This window comes from Heterocephalus glaber, unplaced genomic scaffold, assembly GCF_053883595.1.
Source record: "Heterocephalus glaber isolate CG9 unplaced genomic scaffold, H.glaber_assembly_v1.0 deba00001733, whole genome shotgun sequence".
Taxonomy (NCBI): domain Eukaryota; kingdom Metazoa; phylum Chordata; class Mammalia; order Rodentia; family Bathyergidae; genus Heterocephalus; species Heterocephalus glaber.
In genome coordinates this window covers 19,800,485-19,821,832 of record NW_028258444.1, presented here as the reverse complement: position 1 = coordinate 19,821,832, position 21,348 = coordinate 19,800,485, and the positions used below count along the sequence as shown (strand labels likewise).

The following is a 21,348-nucleotide window of genomic DNA, read 5'->3' as shown; positions in this document are numbered from 1 at the left end:
CATGTGGGAAAGGAAGGAAAGACCCGGGGGCTGAGTTTCAATCAATGGTTGGGAAGTAGATGGGGAGAAACAAGTTGCAAGTTGCACTTAGGGCTGACAAGAAACAAATTCCCTGTTCTGCAAATATTTTAGAAAATAATTGTGGAAAGGAAGAAGCAGTCGGTGCTCCCCAGGAGGAATTATGCTGACCTCTGAGTTATTTTTCATGGGAGTGTGTTGTTAGAAAGTAAGCCTAGAAGGAGCCAGGGATTTAGGTCCGTCGTTCCAGCCCTGTCTCACAAGCACAAGGTCCCGAGTTCGATCCCCAGTACCAAAAAAAAAGCCTTAGAGAAGCAAAGCATAATGGCCTTTGCACTGAGCTATATCCACAGCCTTCTGAAATCTTTCATTTGGAGGTAGGGTTTCAGTAAGTCACTCTTTCCCAGGCTGGGCCTGAAATTGAAATCCTCCCACAAGTATCTCAGAATACTGAGATTACAGGCGGTGCCAACATGCTGGCTTGTGTTTTGTTTTTGAGACAGGGTCTCACTGTTAGTTCAGGCTGGCCTTGAACTTACTATGTAGCGCTGGCTGACCTCAAACTCACAGCAATCCTCCTGCCTCAGCCTCCCAAGTGCTGGAATTACAGGCATGTGCTATCACACCCAGCTGGCTTGTGTTTGAAGTACTTAATAGGCACATATTGCTAGCTGGTACCATTTTGGACACAGAGTCATAGAATACAGTTGCCATCACTCTGGAGTGTTCTGCTAGACAACACTGCTCTAAACAACATAGTGGACCCTTGACTTACAAATAGTTCGTTCTCGAGGGCTGGTTGAACTCACGTTGGTTGTAAGACTATTTTTCCCATAAGAAATAATAGAAATATCTACAATGCATTCCAGACCACCCAAAGCACCCTTTAACTAAACTTGTCATAATAAAAAAGGTTGTATAATGTATGTAATTTACCAGAAACATCAATAATTTTCCTAGTGTATTCACCAAAAAGTGATAAAATGTGCCTAGTTTACCAGAAACAACAATTTCATACTATACTCACCATTCAAGTTTGACTTCTTTCTCAACTTTGGCTTGCAGGAAGGGAGGATGAAATGGAAAGTGGTTATTGTTTGGAAGGAAGTCCCTTTCCATAAGAACATCAGGGAACTGGCCCTCTGGTGTCCTTTCTCTCCTTGGGAGAGTCTGTAGCCCACTAGGACCTCCTTCTGGCTCACTAGGTCTCAACTGGTCTAAGGTTGTTTCTGTCTTTTAACTCTGTTCTGTAGTATGACATGATATTGTCATTAAGCAGTTAAATGTAGAGATTGGCTTTTTCTCTGTCTGGGTGGGTCTTCTCCACAAATGTTTGTAGCTCTGTTCATTTTTTCAGGATTTCCTTTATTTATTTCCTTTATTTTTCTGCACTGATTGTTGATACTCCCCGCCCCCCCTTCAGAAAGCTCCTCAGCTGCCATTCTCTGTTGCTTAGCCAGAAGTTGCTGAAGTTCCTCTGTAGACAATTCCTCTGAGAGTTCCTCCACCAGTTCCTCAACATCACCGCTGTCTACCTGCAAGCCTATGGACTCTGCTATTGTTGGTTGATCTTTTTTTTTTTGGTACCAGGGATCAAACTCGGGTCCTTGCACTTGTGCGGCAGGCAGCGTCTGCTATCGTGACAGTGTCATCAACCACAGGGTCACCTAAGGCTCAGGCTCCTCTACACAGCCTTCAGAGTCTCTCTCCTGTATAATTTTAGGCCACACTTTCTTCCAGGCAGATTGCTGTGTCCTTAGAGAGACATTGGCTCAGGATTGCTCAATTAACCCCACACAGGAAAGGATGCTGTAATGTTCCTTCCAGAACTCTTCAAGGGTTAAATCTGTATCTGAGACCATCTGGAAGCACTTCAGGAACAGTTCCTTGATGTATAGTTTCTTAAACTTAGCTATAACCTGCTGATCCATAGGCTTCGGTAGAAGAATTGTATTAGGTGTGAGGAACTCGACTGAGGGCCATGGGAATTCTTCAGCCAATTCTCTCAAATCTTGTGGGTGAGCAGGAACATTGTCCATGGTGAGGAGAGCCTTGAGTGATAAATCTTTTTTTTTGGTACTGGGGATCAAACTTGGGTCCTTGCGCTTACACCACAGGCGGCAAAACCACTGAGCTAAATCCCCAGACCCTGTCCTCTAGATATTTCTTAACAGTAGGACAGAAAGCCTCCCTGATCCACTCAAGAAAAAGTATTCTTGTTACTTAGGCTTTTGCATTAGATCTCCTCATGACCCCTAGCCTTAGTCTTCATGACTTTTTTTCTGAACACTGTAGGGGTCTCAGAATGATAAACCAAAAGAGGCTTTTTCTTGAGGTCACCACTCACACTGACACATAGCAACAAGGTTAGCCTATCCTTCATAGACTCGTGCCCTGGCATTTTCTTCTCTTCCTGGGTAGCATATGTTCTCCTGGGCATTTTCTTGCAGAAAAGTCCAGTTTCATCAGCTGAAAACTTGATGAGAGCAAAAGCTATTTCTCTATGTTGTTCTGAAGTGGTGTGATTTTCAGCAGCCCTTTTGTCAGCACTGGCTGCTTCACCATGCCTAGTTATGCTATGAACTCCAGTTCTCCCTTTAAAATTATGAAACCACCCCTTACTGGCATGAATTATCACCATTATCACTCATTGATGGATTACCCTTTATGAGATCTGCATTTATATCCCTAGTTTTTTCACAAATTACAGACTCAGGCTATAACCTCCCTTCTGCTGTTTACTAATCCACACTAATAGTAGCCTGTCTACTTCATCCAACACTGTTGGTCATGACTTTAATTTGAGTAACATCTTCGGCAATACTAGCTTCCTTACACAACTCTTTTGTGATTGTTGAGATGGTGGATTTTGACATGCTGTACATATTAGTTAGATTGGTGACATAAACACTACCATATTTTTCCAAAATTTCTTTCTTTTTCTGATTGCTTTCTTTACCTTCTTCTCCTTCCTTAGCTTCTTTTCTAGCTTTTGGGGGGCCATTTTGACAGCAGTAATTGTAGTGATTAAATAAAGCACTGACCGAAGCCAGGCGTGGTGGTGTACACCTTTGATCCCAGCACTCAGGAAGCTGAGACAGGAAGATTGCTGTGAGTTTGAGGCCAGCATGGGCTACATAGTTCAGGGCCAGCCTGAAACTACAAAGGGAGACCCTGACTCAACAAAACAAAACAAAACAAACACAAACCCCATGCTGACTGAAGTCACGTCCACAAACATGAGCATCTGAGTTGGGCATGCTGGCACACACCTGTAGTGCCAGTACTCAGGAGGCTGAGGCAGGAGGATTGCTGTGAGTTCGAGGCCAGCTTGGACTACATAGTAAGTTCAAGGACAGCCTGAACTACTCAGTGAGACACTGTCTCAAAAACTAAAAAAAGAGGGCCAGGGATTTAGCTCAGTGGTTCCGCCGCCTGCCTCGCAAGTGGAAGGACCTGAGTTCGATCACCGGTACCAAAAACAAAACAAAAGACTAAAAAAAGAGCCAGGGATTTAGGTCAGTGGAACCGTGCCTGCAAGTGCAAGGTCATGAGTTTGATCCCCAGTACACAAAAAAAACAACAAAAAAATGCACATCTGGGCTTAGACTGACACTTATGAATGCTTGCATATGCTTTTCTGACATTGCCTTTGTTTACAATCACACAAATGGCCAGCATTTGAGTTGTAACTCAATACTTTGGTCTAAGTTAAAACTAAAATTCCAGCTGGGGATTTAGCTCAGTGGTTTCGCCGCCTGCTGTGAAAGCGCAAGGACCCCAGTTTGATTCCCAGTACCAAAAAAAAACACTAAAATTCCAGGGGGCCAGGGATTTAGCTCAGTGATTCTGCCGCCTGCCTCGCAAGCTCAAGGTCCCAAGTTCGATCCCCGGTACCCCCCAAAAAAATAAAGGAAAAAAAAAATTTTTTTAAAGGAAAAAACTAAAATTCCAGTTGTAAGCCAAGTTGTTTGTATGTGAGCCTGCCTGTAACAGGAGGATCCACTGTATTATTTAGTGTTTGTTGTTGTTGTTTGAGACAGTCTTGATTTTCAGTGCCAGGCTTGAGCTTGTATGTTGCCCAAGCTTGGCCTGGACTTAGGATTCTCCTTCCTCAGCCCCCTAAGTTTTAGGAATACAGGCCCTGCAGCTCCGGAATGTTGGGATTACTGATGAGCACCACCGTGCCCATCTCCACTTTTTTTGATAGGTTGATTCTAAAAGTTACACAGAAAGGCAAAGTAACTAGAATAGTCAAAATAAGTTTGAAGAAATTTCTTTAAAAAGCTTTAAGAACTCACCTTATTTGATTTCAGGACTTGTTATAAAGCTCCAGCCAGATGTGGTGGTGCACACCTGCCATACCAGCAATTGGGAGGCTGAGGCAGGAAGATCACAAGTTTGAGGACAGCCTGGGCTGCATAGTGAGTTCAAGGTCAACCTGAACTACATAGTGAGACCCTGTCTCAAAAATTAAGCTGGGCATGGTGGCACATGTCCATAATCCCAGCACTCGGAAGGCTGAGGCAGGACAATCACCATGATTTCAAGGCCAGCCTGGGCTACCTAGTGAGTTCAAGGCCAGCCTGAACTACATAGTGAGACCCTGTCTCAAAAAACAAAATCAAAACAAAAACCAAAAACTGATTTTAAAATGGAGGGTTGCCATCTAGTGGACACATTTAAATAGAACTTTAAAAATCTTGTGTAAGAGGTTCATAAAATGAAGGGGTACAAAGCTTTTCAGACTTATCAACACCCAGGTAAGAAAGAAGATACTTACACATTCTGATGGTTAAACCCCCAAACTCAGGTACAGTGGCCCACACCTGTAATCCTACTCGAGAGGCTGAAGCAGGAAGACTGAGTTCAAGGCCAGCCTAGGCAACAGGGTGAGACCCAGCATTAAAAAACAAAACCACACAAACTTTGAGGTCGATCAGACCTAGGTCTGAATGTTAGTTTTACTATGAATATTAGTTTATGAATTTGGGCAGTGTCGAGGCTCTATGTAATTTAGTGAGACCGAACTCCGACCTTCATTCGTTGAGCAATTATGGAAGTACTTCTGTGAACCAGACTAGACTGGGGATAGAGACAGCACCCTAGAGCTGTGTGTTTGAGAAGGGATACTACTTTGTTGAGTGGTTGGACTGGATTTAAATCTAATTCCTAGTAACACATAACCTTAGGTAACTACTGATCGCAAAGAGGACACTAAGATCTGAATTCCAAGTGCAACCTGTAATCCCAGCATTGTAGCAGGGTGAGGCAGAAGGGGACTGCAAGTTCAAGCCCAGCCTCGGCAATTTAGGGAAGCCCTGTCTCAAAAATAAAAAGAGCTAGGGGTTTCATCACCTGCTGCGCAAGCGCCAAGGACCCAAATTCGATCCCCGGTAAAATGAATAAATAAAAAATGAAAAAAAAATAAAAATAAAGAGGGCTAGAGATGTAGCTCAGTGTGAAGGATCTGGGTTCAATCCTCAGTACATACATATATACTATACATACACACACTGGGAGACACTATCTTTAGTGTTAGCTGTAATTTTTTATGCATAGTAAGCTTTCGATAAATAGTAGATATGTACATGTAGGGAAGCTTTCTGGATTCTACAACCTCAATGTAGGTGTCCTTTTCCTGTTTTATAATTTAAACAATATGGAAAAGTTTTTATGACAGTAAATTTTGCTGTGAGAGTACTTGAGACAAGGTCTTGCTATGTAGTCCAGGCTGGCCTCGAACTCGTGGTGATCCTCCTGCCTCAGCTTCCCAAGTGCTGGGAGGTGTGACCACCATGCCCAGCAGATTATATAATTCTTTTTTTTCTTTTTGGTACCGGGGATCAAACTTGCACTTTCGAGGCACGCAGCACCACTGAAACAAATCCCTGGCCCCAGATTATTTCTAAACCATAACGTATTTCTGTATGTCTCCCATGTCCATTTTTTGGTACTAGGGATCGAACTCAGGACCTTGCACTTGCAAGGCAGGCGTGGAACCACTGAGCTAAATCCCTAGCCCTCCTGTGTCCACATTTTAATTGGAGAAAAATGCAAGTTTAACCTGGTAACTTGAAGATAATAATTGAAAGATTAAACAAATTTCCTAAACTCTTTAACAAATGCCCAGTCTTCGTGCTGTTCAGTGAAAAGGATGTCTAATTTTATATACCTTAGATGTGTTCATAAGCAGTATTTTCATTAGAATATATATAAACTGATACTTTATTACATAAAATAGGTGAGTTTGGTCTGCAGTTTGAAATATAATTTCATGTTTGGACTACAATCCAATATAAACTCATTAAAATTTGGTAAGCTCCACACTGATTTAGCACAACAGCCAGGAAAATAACATAGTGTGTGTTTATAGTGTGAGCAGTGGGTGCCCAGCCTTATCACACAGCCAGACTGAGGCACCAGGCCCAGCAAGTGAGGCTCTGCACCAAGTCTGCAGGCACCTTGCTGACACATCCCCAGCCGGAACTGCTGGTGGTCATCAGGTGGCCCGGGGCAGTCACGGATATGTGGGCCCAGTGTGAACATGTTAAGGACTAAGTAGACCAGTGCTGCAGCCACACCCAACACCCACCGAGTGTACCATCCATTAAAACCTTCCATGGCCTTCGTGGCCCCAGACCTCTTCTTCAGGGCTAACAGGCCACAAGTTTGAGATTCTGACTTTATACAACATGATTCTGATCAGATTTTTTTCCTTTTCATAAAACTACTGCCAAATCAGTGGAATCCCATTTTAAAAGACCCTTTTAATGAAAAATTTTACCAGGAGGATCAATCATAAAGTTATCAGTTAGATAAAAGCTTCTGCGTAATAGGCTCCTAAACATTTGTAGAACAGAAATTTTAGGTTTATTATAACTGGTTCTGAGTGAATCAAAGCAAAAACATCCTTTAAAACAGGCTGTAGGGCCAGGGATTTAGCTCAGTGGTTCCGCCACCTGCCTCGCCAGTACAAGGTCCCGAGTTTGATCCCCGGTACCAAAAAATATGTAATTAAATAAATAAATAAAACAGGCTGTACACACCAGGTTTGCAAATTTGTCCTCACTTTAAAACTAGAACACTAGTTAATGTAATTAACAGAATGGCTGTCAGCAAGCTTGTCATTCATATAGCAAGCACTGTATTTTATACTGTATTCAGCAAACTTTTATCAATGTTCTTTAATTTCATAGACAATATGAAACTTATTATATATGAAGCACACAATTGTTCTGCAGTACAATTTCAAAGTGTATACAAATTAAAGTACAGAGGTTAAACACTGGTATACTGACAGCATTTCAAGCTTTAGGTAAACTCCATATAAAACATACAATTCAAATATTAGCTAATTTGAAAACTTTACTTCCCATATATAAAAGTGATACTTTGAGATGCAAAATCTTTTTTACTAAACTATATAAACATTTAAAATAATCATTAAAAACATTAAAATTTATAAAGATTAGCTATAAAAATATATTGGCAGTCACTTTTCTTATAAAGGTACCATTCACTATATTACAAAATAGTCTCTAACATAAAGTTGCCTTAATAACTGTACTATTTCAGAACCTGATAAACTTTAAATTGACTATAAAGTCCTCTTGGAAAACCTTTGGTATGCAAGCTTGAGAAGGTTTTTAAAAAGTATTTTAAGGGCCTGTAAACATTTCATCCTGTTAAAGCACAACAGAATAAGTAATGGATATTTAACTGCATATAGGATATAGAATCAAAAAACCAATTTATTATGTTTTTGTAAAAAAAAAATTACCCTTACCAGAGTAAGCTAAAACCAAACTATTTAAAAGTATCAAACGTTTAAATAGTTCTCTTTTCATTCTGATAAAAAAATGTTACAAAATCACCACACTCCTTTTGTGTACCTTAGATTCCTCTTAGGACAAGACCTCAAAAATAGTTAACCCAGTCTCAAAAAAATCACCTCAAGTCCAACAGACTCTTAACCCATTTAGAAGATCTGACATTAAAATAAGTATACATAATCAGAACACAAAATTTATATATTTCATAATGTATCAGGTTTTCTTTTAATTTGTAATTTAGAATTTATTGGTAGAAATAACACACACACACCCCTGAAAAAGGTAAATTTCAGAAAAACAGAAATGCAAACCTATAGGGGAAACTGATTTATTTTTAAAAGTTCTATTTACTGAATTTGGATTGATGACTTCTCTGCCATTTTTGGACTGATGACTAGTTAGAATGTTCACACTGCTGAAGTTTATTTCTTGCTTCTCATGTTTAATTTTTACAAAGCTTCCAGTTGTGCCAGTAGCTTCCTTGATGTCACTTTCCATTGTATCCTCTGTCACCAAATCTCTTGGAGAAGACATTCATCTTTGAGTTGCAAAAGCCTATATAAAAATTAGCTTCATTTCTGACCTTTTAATTTATAAAACTCCACTACAAAGAAATCCATCTGACTTTTTGGAGAAGTCCACAAAAATATTCTTTTTAAAGAATCAAACACTTTTATGAGAATAAAGATCCTTCAAAGTTTTTAACTCTTCTATTAGAGTTTTATTTTGATTTTCCAGGACTGCAACTCGATTTTCCAGGCATTTCACATATTCTTTCTTCTTTCTACGACATTCTCGAGCAGCTTCTCTAAAAAGAAACATTAAAAAAAAAATGTTAGGGCCCAGGATTTAGCTCAGTGGTTCTGCTGCCTGCCTCAAAAGCACAAGGTCCCTTGAGCCAGGGATTTAGCTCAGTGCTTCCGGTGCCTGCTTCGCAAGCTCAAGGACCCAAGTTTGATCCCCAGTACCAAAAAAAAAATAAGGTCCCGAGTTCGATCCCTGGTACCAAAAAAAAAAAAAAGTTAGAAAAACTTCACATTCTTTAGTAAATGTACTTCAGTAATTTTCTCTGGCCATCTCCCCCACACTCACACAGACACACACTTAAAAAAGTAAGGTGCCATCTGCATTCATTGAAACACATAGATCTTAAGTAGACAACCATTTTGGTAAATGCATATTATCTGAATAATCCACATCTGTGGAGACACAGAACTGTTCCACTGCCCCAGAAAGCTCCCTTAATCCCTTCCTGGTCAGTATGTTCCCAAGCAACCATTATTTTGATTTTTATAACATACAGGAGTTTTTCCTGTTTTAGCTTCATATACTACTATTATATCTGGTCATCTTTTACCCTGTATGTTTTTGAAGTTTATCCATGGTGCTGAATGGTGGTTTATTCCTTTATACTGTTGGGTATATTTCATTGCATGGAAACAACCACAAACTGTCTATTCATTCTCTTAGTCTGTTTCTAGAATTAGCTGCTATGCATATTCTTACATATAATTTAACTTCTCTTGAATAAATATGAAGGTGAAATTTATGAGTCCTCTGGTTAACTTCTGAATTATAACAGTGCTTGAGCAAATAGTCCTGTCCATGACCTCTTAAGACATTTCTGTGAAGTCACATAAGTTATACTTATTTTACCTTATAAAATATATGTAGATATTTTGTTTTACAGTTTATGCTGGTACACAAATCTTTGTTTTTAAAAGCACTACAAGCCACCTCATCTTTGACAAAGGAGCCAACCACCCTCACTGCAGGAAAGATAGCCTATTTAATAAATGGTGTTGGAAAAACTGGATTTCAACCTGTCAGGGATTAAAACTAGACCCATATCTATCACCATGCACTAAACTAAGATCTAAATGGATTAAAGATCTAAATATTAGGACAGAAACACTAAACTTGCTGGAAGATAAGTTAGGTAGAACTCTTGAAGATATTGGCATAGGAAAAGACTTTATGAACAAAACCTCAGTAGCACGGGAACTAGCAGAAAAAATCAACAACTGGGATTTCATCTTATTGAAAAGCTTCTGCACTGCAAGAGAAACCACCAACAGAGCTAAAAGACAACCTACAATGTGGGAAAAAATTTTTAGCAGCTGTAACTCAGACAAAGGACTACTATCTAGAATATATAAAGAACTGAAAAAAATCAGACCCCCCAAATTCAAAGACCCAATTCAAAAATGGGCATCTGAAATGAACAGACATTTCTCAAGACAAAGAAGTAAAAGCAGCAAACAAATACATGAAAAAATGTTCAACATCACTGGTCATTCGAGAGATGCAGATGAAAACAACACTGAGATTCCACCTCACTCCACAAAGAATGGCTGCTATTGAGAAATCAACCACTAACAAATGCTGGCCGAGGTATGGGGAGAAAGGAACCCTTCTCCATTGTTGGTGGGAGTGCAGACTGGTGCAACCACTGTGGAAATCCCTATGGAGATACCTCAAAGAACCAGGGCTGGAGGTCCCATTTCACCCAGCTATTTCCCTGCTGGGGATCTTTCCCAAAAAATTAATGGAATCATACCACAGTGATATATGTATACCCATGTTTATAGCGGCACAGTTTGTAATAGCTAAAGCTTGGAAACAGCCCAAGTGCCCATCAACTGGAAACTGGATAAAGAAGATGCGGTTTTTTAATAAAATGGAGTACTACTCAGCCATAAAGAACAAGAAACTAGAGTCATTATAGCTAAATGGATGCATACTGAGGTCATACTCTTAAGTGAAATAAATAAGTCACATGTGTAAATACTGAATAGTTTCTCTAGTGTGAGAAACAGAGTGTAAATAAGGACTAAAAGGATTAATAACTAATAATTGATACTTTGAAATAGGAATAGGTCCAAAGGGGTAGGGGTGGTGGGAGGGGAAGGGGAAAGGAAAAATTATGAGAAAAGAAAAAAAAATAGAAATGAAGTATGTAAATAGAGAAGGGTTTAGGGGTGAAGGGTGCACAGGTAATGGGGAAAAAATAAGAACCAAGATACATCATGTACAGGTCCAAGCACCCAATGATAAATGTAAATGTATTGTATACCTAAAATGTACTAATACAAGAATTTAAGAAAAAAGAAAAATAAAAGCACTACAGAAAATCTACAATATACATATACTACAGTTTAACTTTTCCCTCCTAAACTTTTTTTTGTTTTTTGTACTGGGGATCAAACTCGACCTTGCACCTAACAAGGCAGGCAGCGGAACCACTGAGCTAAATCCCCAGCCTCCCTCCTAAACTTTTTAAGTGGCTTCCAATGAATATTTTATCCATGCCCCCTTGTCACTTGTATCTCTTGAAGGGTCATAAGCTATATTCACTTAAAATCAAGTTCTAATACCAAATTGGCTCCAGGATATCTGGAGTCCAGGGTACACTCCCATCAGCAGAACAGGGAGTAGTACCTGTTTCTCTCTTAACTTTTTTTTTTTTCTCTCTTAACTTTTGATGTTAGAAGATTTAAAAACTTTTATCTAGTGGCTCAAATACTGTACCTTCTTGCTTTAATTTACATTTCCCTGAATTATGCACAAAGTCTGGTATAATCTCATGTTTACAGGCCATCTGTATCTTCTCCTATGTATCTTTCAGATTTATAGAAATCTCTCTAGTTTTTTTTTTTTTTTTGGTACTGAGGATTGAACTTGGGACCTTGCACTGGAGAGGGAGGCAGCGGAACCACTGAGCTAAATCCTGGGCTCTATAGTTCTTTATATCAACTGCAAATGTTCTTCCCAGTTAAGAATGCTACTTTTAAGCTTGTTAATGGTATCTTTTGTCATGCAGAAGTAAATGGTTAGGTCTACTGTAAACTTCATGTTCTCCTTCATACTGCCCTCAGGAATATGTGAAGTGTCTTTTCTGTTGTATGCTCATTGATTGTAGTTTCACTTTTTTATTTCTGGTGTGTAATATCCATTGTTAATTAATTTTGTGAACTACTAACAAAACTGAGCATCTTTTCAAAAGCTTATTTTTTTTTTTTTTTTTTTTATGGTGCTAGGGATCAAACCCAGTGCTTACTTATGCAAGCAGGTCTTTGCAAGGCCCTCTTAAGTCTACACATGCAAGGCAAGTCTATTAGGTTTTTTGTTGTTGTTCTCTTTGTCTATAAACTGCCTATCTATATATCTGGTTAATTTTTCAACTAGGTTTCTCACCATTGCTAAGATCACTTGTGATATTTTTATATCTTGCTCCAGAAAAATTTTTTATTATAGTAAGTGTTCTCTTTTAGCCTTTTATTTCTTTGAGTATACACTATATTCCTATCTGTCTACCTCTACCTCTGTTTGTGATTAAATCCAGGAGCAATCTGACACTGAACTACATACCCAACCCTTTTAAACAATGTTTTCGAGCCAGGGTCTTACTCAATTGCCCAGTCTGGCCTCTTGAGTAGCTGGGATTACAGGTGTATACCACCATTCCCAGCTTGTATTTCTCTTAAAATTTTAAAGATTTTTATTGTTTCCTTTTTCACAAGGTCTTCAAATCCACCAGGAATTACTTTTGTACATGGCATAAAATGAGTTCAACTTAATTTTCTTTCAGATGTGGAGCTACTTGTGTTGGTATTAATTTGTATTTCTTCTTTTTTTTCTCTTTTGGTGCCAGGGATCAAACTCAGGACCTGGAACTTGCCAGGCAGGTGCTGTGCCACTGAGCTACATTCCCAGCCCCTGTATTTCTTGATTACCAGTAAGGGTGAGCATTCTTTCCTAATGCTTCATGTTCTAAGAATTACCTATTTGTGTCTTTTACCATTTTTTTCCTCTTAGGTTGTACTTTTATATTTTTCAAATAAATCTTTTGTTGGTGAGCTATGTTAGAAATATGTTGTAGAGTTTTGGTTTTGGATACAATCTATATCCCTTCATTAGGGAATTAAGACCATTTATTGAGTGTTCTTACTGAAACATATTTACAGAATCTTGTAAATGCAGTATTTTTCTACTGCTGATTCCTTATTTTTTCTTTTTATTTAACTACTCTCCTTGTTGGATATATTCCTTCCTTGGGGCTTTATAGTGATGTTACTCTCACTGTCTCTGACTTAGCAACTAGAGAAATTAAGCAAAACATGGAGATTAAATAAAACACTTCTGAATAATCAGTGAGTCATAGAAGAAATCGGGCAAAAAATTTAAAAATTCCTAGAATCGAGATGCCGAATCACCTCGCTGCAGACAGGCAGGTCTGCCCACACCCTACGAGGACCCCAGTCGTGCGGAACACACCAAATCAGCCTGCTGCAGACAGGCAGCTCTGTGCACACCCTACCGAGGTCCTGAGTCGCGCGAAAGACACCGAATCACCCCGCCGCAGACAGGCAGCCACCTGATTCCACACTACAAAGACCCAGAGGACACCAGACCACCAGACCAAGATACTGAGTCCCACTGTTCCCGGCCCAGAGGGAGGGGCTTCTGAGCCACCGTCCCACTGCTCCTGGTCCAGAGGAAGGGGTTTCCCGGCCCAGAGGGAGGGGCTTCTGAGCCACCATCCCACTGCTCCTGGTCCAGAGGAAGGGGTTTCCTGGCCACCATCCCTCTGGCTGCTCCCAGCCCACAGGAAAGGGCTTTTGGGTCACCATCCCTACCGCTGCTCCTGGCCCCTGTTCCACCTCACCCAGCTCAGAGGAGGTAATCCGTGCAGGCGCTAACAGCCCCCCGCCCCAGTCGAAATGAGAAAACACGTAAATAAGTCTCAAAACCAGACTTCCAGATCACCTACAGCAACCCCAAAGGGAAATGAGATGGAACACTCTGATACTCAACCACCTGGACCCACTGAACTGGCAACAAAAGGGGATCTGGAAAAAATGAAATCAAAAATAATTTCTCAGATAACAGGAGAAATTGTGCCCCTAGTGCAAGAAATGATTAATAAATCTAGAGAAGAGCTCAGGAACATGATGGAATCCCAACATAGGAAACAAATGCAATCCATAAAACAGATGCAAATAGATTTCCAGGACATGAAAAACTCCACTGAAAGTCTACACAGCAGAATGAGCCAATGTGAGAAGAGAATTTCAGATATAGAAGATAAGATTGCAATTAGTGACCAGGAAAAGAAAAATTGCTTCAAAATTCTAAGGGAACATGAGACATCAATCCAGCAGCTGCTAGATGATGCAAAAAAGAATAACATAAGACTGACTGGGCTCAATGAAAAGAGAGAGTGCAGATGAAATTAAAAAATCTCTTCACAGAAATAATGGCAGAAAACTTCCCAAGCAGGGGAAAAGAGCTTGACATACAGATAAGTGAGGCATATAGGACTCCAAATAGCCTTGATCAAAAAAAATCTACACATAGGCATATAATTGTTAAGATTCCAGAAACCCAACAGAAGAACAAAATTCTACAAGTAGTTAGAGAAAAGAAACAAATCACATACAAAGGAAAGCCCATCAGAATCACAGCAGACTTCTCAACACAAACCATAAAGGCAAAGAAGAGCTTGGAGTGATGTGATTCAAGCCCTAAAGGAAAACAGACTCCAACCCAGACTGATGTACCCTGCAAAACTATCTTTCAAAACTGATGGAGAAATAAGGTACTTTTATGACAAAGAGCACATTAGGAACTTCATGAATACCAAACCAGCACTCCAAAAATTTTAGAAAACAATCCTAGGAAAAGACAACAAGGATCAGAATCCCAGGAAGCCCAGCAGAATGAATCCATCTGGCATGACAAGAAATTAAAAGCAAAGGGGGAGGATCAAATAAAAAGAAAAAGTCATGGCAATGATAACTCAATATGTATCAGTTATAACCATCAATGTTAATGGTCTCAACTCACCAATCAAAAGAAATAGACTGGCAGAATGGGTCAGGAAGCAAGATCCAACAATATACTGCATATAAAAAACACACTTAATTCAAAAAGAAATTCATAGACTGAAAGTTAAAGGGTGGAAAACAATACTCCATGTGATGGGAACCCAAAAAAAAGCAGGAGCAGCTATTCTCTCTGCAGACCAAGTGGATTTCAAACCCACACTGATTAAGAGAAACAAAGAAGGACAGTATATCCTTGTAAAGGGAACAATCCAAGAGGAAGAGATGATGATCATAAATATCTATGCACCAAACACTAGTGCACCCAGGTATATAAAACAAATACTAATGGACATGAAAAGTCATGTATGCACTAATACAATTGTAGTGGGGGACCTCAACACCCCACTGTCACAAATAGATCAACTAGACTAAAAATAAGTAATGAAATACTAGAACTCAATCGAACTCTTGAACAAATGAACTTAACAGATGTTTACAGAGTCATCCACCCCACAAAATGAGAATACACATTCTTCTCAGCTGCACATGGGTCATTCTCCAAAATAGACCACATACTCACACATAGAACATGTCTAAGTAAGTGCAAAGGAATTGAAGTTATCCCCTGTATATTATCAGACCATAGTGTGATGAAATTGGAGATCAACAGCAAAAGAAACTCAAAAAATTTCATAAACACGTGGAAATTGAACAACACACTTCTGAATAACCAAGGGGTCACAGAGGAAATTAAAGAAGAAATCAGACAGTTCCTTCAATTAAATGACAATGACAATACAACATATTGGAATCTATGGGACACAAGGAAAGCAGTCTTACGAGGGAAATTCATAGCAGTGAATATGCATATTAGGAAAACAGAACAAGCCCAATTAAACAACCTGATGCTGAACCTCAAGCTTCTAGAAAAAGAAGAGCAGGATAACCCCAAAGCTCATACAAGGGAGGAAATTATAAAGATCAGAGGAGAAATGAATGCAATGGAGACTAAGAGAATGATACAAAAAATCAATGAAGCCAAGAGTTGGTTCTTCAAAAGAATCAACAAAATTGACAAACCTTTAGCCAACCTTGTCAGAAAAAGGAAAGAAAAGGCCCAAATCCATGCAATTAGGAATGAAAAGGGTGAAATTACAACAGACCCTGCAGAAATCCAGGTGATCATCAATACCTACTTCCAGAACCTATATGCCAATAGGATGGACAACACAGAAGAAATGGACAGATTCCTAGATAGATATGAATTACCAAAGTTGAACAAAGAAGACCTAAAAATTCTGAACAACCCAATGTCAACCAATGAAATTGAAAATGTAATTAAAAACTTATCAACTAAGAAAAGCCCAGGCCCTGATGGCTTCACTGCTGAATTCTACAAGACATTTAGAGAGGAACTGCTGCCACTACTGTTTAAACTCTTCAATGAAACTGAAAGGGAAGCAATACTCCCAAATTCATTCCTGGAAGTAAGCATCACCTTAATCCCCAAAGCAGAGAAAGACCCAACTGAAAAAGAGAACTATAGGCCAATCTCACTAATGAACATAGATGCAAAAATCCTTAATAAGATAATGGCAAACAGAATGCAGAAGATCATCAAGAAGATCATACACCCTGATCAAGTGGGATTCATCCCAGGGATGCAGGGATGGTTCAATATATGAAAATCAATCAATGTAATACACTATATCAACAGAGCCAAGGACAAAAACCATATGATCATCTCCATAGATGCAGAAAAAGCATTTGACAAAATCCAACATGCATTTATGATAAAAACCCTACAAAAAATTGGAATAGATGGTCTCTACCTCAAACTGATAGAAGCCATCTATGAAAAACCAACAGCCAATATCATACTAAATGGTCAAAAACTGAAATCCTTCACATTAAAATCAGGAACAAGAAAAGGATGTCCACTATCACCACTCTTGTTCAATATAGTTTTGGAAACATTAGCCACAGCAATTAGACAAGAGAAAGAAATAAAAGGAATAAAGATAGGAAATGAAGAAGTCAAACTGTCATTATTTGCAGATGACATGATACTCTATATAGAAGACCCCAAGAACTCCACCAAACGTCTTCTAGACTTAACCAAATTCAGTCAAGTAGCTGGTTACAAAGTCAACACAAAAAAAATCAATAGCTTTCCTCTACACCAATGACAGACTCAGAGAGAAATAGGGCAAATAATTCCTCTCACAATAGCATCCAAATAACTGAAATACCTAGGAATCATCCTAACAAAAGAAATCAAAGACCTCTTCTCTGAAAACTATGGCACTCTGAAAAGAGAGATTGAAGATGATATCAGAAAATGGACAGACATCCACTGCTTCTGGGTAGGAAGGATCAACATAGTGAAAATGGCTGTACTTCCAAAACTGCTATATAGATTTAATGCAATGCCGATTGAAATTCCAACAATAAACTTCACAGAACTAGAGAAAACAATCCAAAAATTCATTTGGAATCAGAAGAAACCTAGAATAGCACAAGCAATTCTAGGCAACAGAGACATGGCCGGGGGTATCACAATCCCCAACCTGCAACTATACTACAAAACTACTGTGATAAAAACAGCACGGTACTGGCAAAGAAACAGACTTGAGCACCAGTGGAACAGATTAGAAGGTGCAGAAACAACGCCAGACCCACTCAGCCATCTCATCTTTGACAAAGGAGCCAAACACCCTCACTGGAGGAAAGATAGCCTCTTTAATAAATGGTGCTGGAAAACAAAGATTAAAACTGGACCTGTATCTCTCACCATGCACTAAACTAAAATCAAAATGGATTAAAGATCTAAATATTAAAATAGAAACTCTGAACCAGTTGGAACAGAGGTTAGGTAGAACCCTTGAAGACATCGGTGTAGGAAAAGATTTTATGAACAAAACCTCAGTTGCCCGTGAACTAGCACAAACAATCAACAAGTGGGATCTCTTCTTATTAAAAAGCTTCTGCACACCAAGAGAAACCACCAGCAGTGTGAAGAGACAACCCACAATGTGGGAAAAAAATCTTCACTTGCTTTTCCTCAGACAAAGGTCTACTATCTCGAATCTATAAAGAACTTAAAAAGATCAGACCTCCCAAATTTAAAGACCCAATCGAAAAATGGGCATCTGAAATGAACAGACATTTTTAACACAATAAATACATGAAAAAATGTTCAACATCACTGGTCATTCGAGAGATGCAAATGAAAACAATGCTGAGATTCCACTTCACTCCAGAAAGAATGGCTGCTAACATGAAATCAACCAATAAGAAATGCTGGCAGGGCTGTGGGGAAAGAGGAACCCTGCTCCACTGCTGGTGGGAGTGTAGACTGGTGCAAGCACTGTGGAAATCAGTATGGAGATACCTCAAAGAACTAGGACTGGAAGTCCCATTTGACCCCGCTATTCCACTGCTAGGGATCTTCCCCAAAGAATTAAAAGAATCATACCAGTGTGATATATGTGCACCCATGTTCATAGCAGCACAGTTTGTAATAGCTAAAACTTGGAAACAGCTCAAATGCCCATCAACTGGAGACTGGAGAGAGAAAATGTGGTTTTTTTTATAAAATGGAGCACTACACTCAGCCATAAAAAATAAGAAATTAGAGACATTTATAGCTAAGTGGATGCACATTGAGGCCACGCTCTGAAGTGAAACAAACAGGACACACATGTGTAAATAATGAATAGTTTCTCTGGTGTGAGAAACTGAAAGTGTAAATAAGGACTAAATGTATAATAGGTAATGTGAAATAGGAAGAAAAGGGGCAAAGGGGAAGGAAGTGGGAGGGCTAGGGGAAAGGATAGAAGGGAATGGGATTAATATGAGAAAATGGAAAAATAGGAACAAAATCTTTGTAAATAGGGAGGACTGGAGGGGTTGAAGGGAGGGCTGGGCAAGGGTGAAAAATAAGAACCAAGAGAGACTATGTAAAGGTGCAAATTTCCAATGATGAACGTCATTGTATTGTATACCTAAAATGTACCAATGATTAGAATGAATAATCGATAATGTAAAATAGGAAAAAAAGGTCCAAAGGGGTAGTGGGAGGGGCAGGGGAAAGGACAAATGATGAGAAATGGAAAAAATGGAAATAAAGTCTTTGTAAATAGGGAAGGGTGGAGGGCGTGAAGGAAGGGCTAGGAATGGGGAAAAAATAAGAACCAAGATGCATTATACAAAGGTACAGTTCCCAATAAGAAATGTAATTGTGTTGTATACCTACAATGTATCAATAAAAGAATTTAATACAAAATTTAAAAAAATTCCTACAATCAAATGGCAATTGCAATGACAATACAACATGTCAGAACCTATGGGACTCAAGCAATTGTTTTTTGTTTTCTGAGACAGGTCTCGCTGGCCTTGAACTCCAGCGATCTTCCTGCCTCAGCCTCCAAGTTCTGGGATCACAGGGGTGCACCACCATGCCCAGCTCAAGGAAAGCAGTTCTAAGAAGGAAGTTTGTATCTGAGTGCCTTCCTTAGTAAAACAGATCATTACTAAATGAATTACTTGCATCTCAAGGTCCTCGTAAAACAAGGGCAACCCAAATCCAAAACCTGTAAAAGGAAAGAAATTATAAATATCACGGCAGAAATCAATGAAATTGTGGCTAAAAAAATAAAAAAGATCAGTGATTTGAGTTAGTTTGTTGAAAGGATAAATAAGATGAATAAATTCTTAGCCAAATTAGCAAAATTAGGGAAAAGATCCACATCAATGAAATCAGAAATGACTAAAGGGAAAATTCAACAAACACCACAGAAATTCAGAGGATTAGAAGAAACTACTTCAAAAACCTGTATTCTAGGGCTGGGGATTTAGCTCATTGGTTCCACCGCCTGCCTCGCAAGCACAAGGTCCTGAGTTCGATCCCCAGTACCAAAAAAAAACCTGTATTCTAGTATACTAGAGAATTAGAAAGAAATGGATATAATTCCCAGATACATACCAAAATTGGACCAAGAAGATATATAAAAAAAAAAACCTGAACAGATTAAAAGCAATGAAATGTAAGCATTAAGAAAAACTCAGGATATGATGATTCACTGCTGAATTTTACCAGAATTTCAGAGAACTAATGCCAGTGATCCTCAAACTCTCCCAAGAAATTGAGAGGGAAGGAACATTTCCAAACTCATTCCATGAAGACAGCATGACCCAATACTAAAATTGGACAAGAACTCAACAAAAAAAGAAAGCTACAACCCAGTAATCTCTGATGAATACAAATGCAAACATCTTCAAGATATGTGCAAACAGACTGCAACAAATCATTACAAAAGATCATATATCATAACCAAGTTAGGCTGGGGATTTAGCTCAGTGGTTTCACTGCCTGCTGTGCAAGCGCAAGGACCCGAGTTCAATCTTCGGTACCAAAAAAACCCATCATAACCAAGTTAGCTTCATCCAGGAAAGCAAGGATGGTACATATGTAAAAAACAAAAATCACATGACCATCACAATGGGTGTAAGAAAAGCCTTTGAAAAAAATCCAACAAACTTTCATAATTAAAAACCTTGACAAAAACAGGTATTAAAAGACCTTATCTCCAACTAATAAAAGCCATTTAAGACAAACCCACAGCCAACATCACATTAAATGGGAAAAACTGAAAGCTTTTCCTCTAAAATCAGGAACAAGATAAGGTGTCCACTCTCACAACTCCTCTTCAGTTATAACCATAGGCAGCTAAGTTAGATAGAAATAAGTACACAGTCAGAGAGGATCTTGGCCCTCAAAGAAGTTGGCACAAACAGTAAAGACATCAGAATTGTGGGTGGAAGTGCATTTGAAGGCCAGGCCTACCTGCCTCCCTAAGGGATAAACAGTAACTTGAAATTATACTGTAATTCGCACCACCTGGTCCAAGAAGTCCAGCTCAGCAACAGTCACCCAGGCAGATGACCAGAGCATGTGGACCCACCCCTTCCCAAAAATGCATTTGTTCTTTCCAGGTACCCTTGCTACACGTATGACCTGTTTCCCTATTGGATCAATATTAGCTAAGCGGCTATACTTGTAATCCTATAGGCTGTCATCTGACCCATGTTGTGACTCTGCCATATCAATTACCCTGACAGGCCCTCGGTTGCCACCCCATTCCGGACCGCTAGTCTCTCCTTATTTCCAATAAACCTCTCTTGCTTATTCCTTTGGTTTGAGACTTCATTCCTTAATGCTGTGTGACCTAGGACCTAGCATCTAACAGGTCAGGAGTTATAGTTCTCCTATATCATTATTACTCAAAACTTTAAGTCAATCAGGTAAGAAAAAGAATTGAAAGGGATATAAACAGGAAAGGAAGAAGTCAAGCTACCTCTACATTCAAATGATATAATCCTTTACAGAGAAGATCAAAAACTTCAGCAGAGGACTCTTTAAGAGCTAATAAACTCAGCAAAGTGGCAGGATACAAAATCAATGCACAAAATTCAGTAACATTTCTGTATACCTACAATGAATGCAACTGAGAAGTGAGGAAAAACAATCTCATTCATGGTAACTTCAAAAAAATTAAATGCCAAGGAATCAACCTAATCTAAGAGTTCATGAAAAAGCTCTATAACAAAAATGACAGGGCCGGGGATTTAGCTCAGTGGTTTCGGCGCCTGCTGCGCAAGGA

General features: G+C 39.2%; 2 protein-coding genes across 7 annotated transcripts in view; both read right to left on the bottom strand.

Annotated features, from left to right (window-relative positions):
• The window catches only part of Tmprss12 (transmembrane serine protease 12), a 38,875-nt gene extending 30,524 nt beyond the window's left edge, over positions 1-8,351 (bottom strand). The window contains 1 exon segment of the mRNA XM_087199972.1: positions 8,205-8,351. Within this exon segment, the coding sequence (XP_087056098.1) occupies positions 8,205-8,351 (147 nt within the window).
• The window catches only part of Atf1 (activating transcription factor 1), a 63,887-nt gene continuing 49,610 nt past the window's right edge, over positions 7,072-21,348 (bottom strand). For all 6 annotated transcript variants that reach the window (XM_087200155.1, XM_021243068.2, XM_013079005.3 and 3 more), the window contains one exon: positions 7,072-8,661. In XM_087200155.1, the coding sequence (XP_087056281.1) occupies positions 8,517-8,661 (145 nt within the window). In that variant the 3' untranslated portion in view covers positions 7,072-8,516. The remainder of the gene's footprint in view (positions 8,662-21,348) is intronic.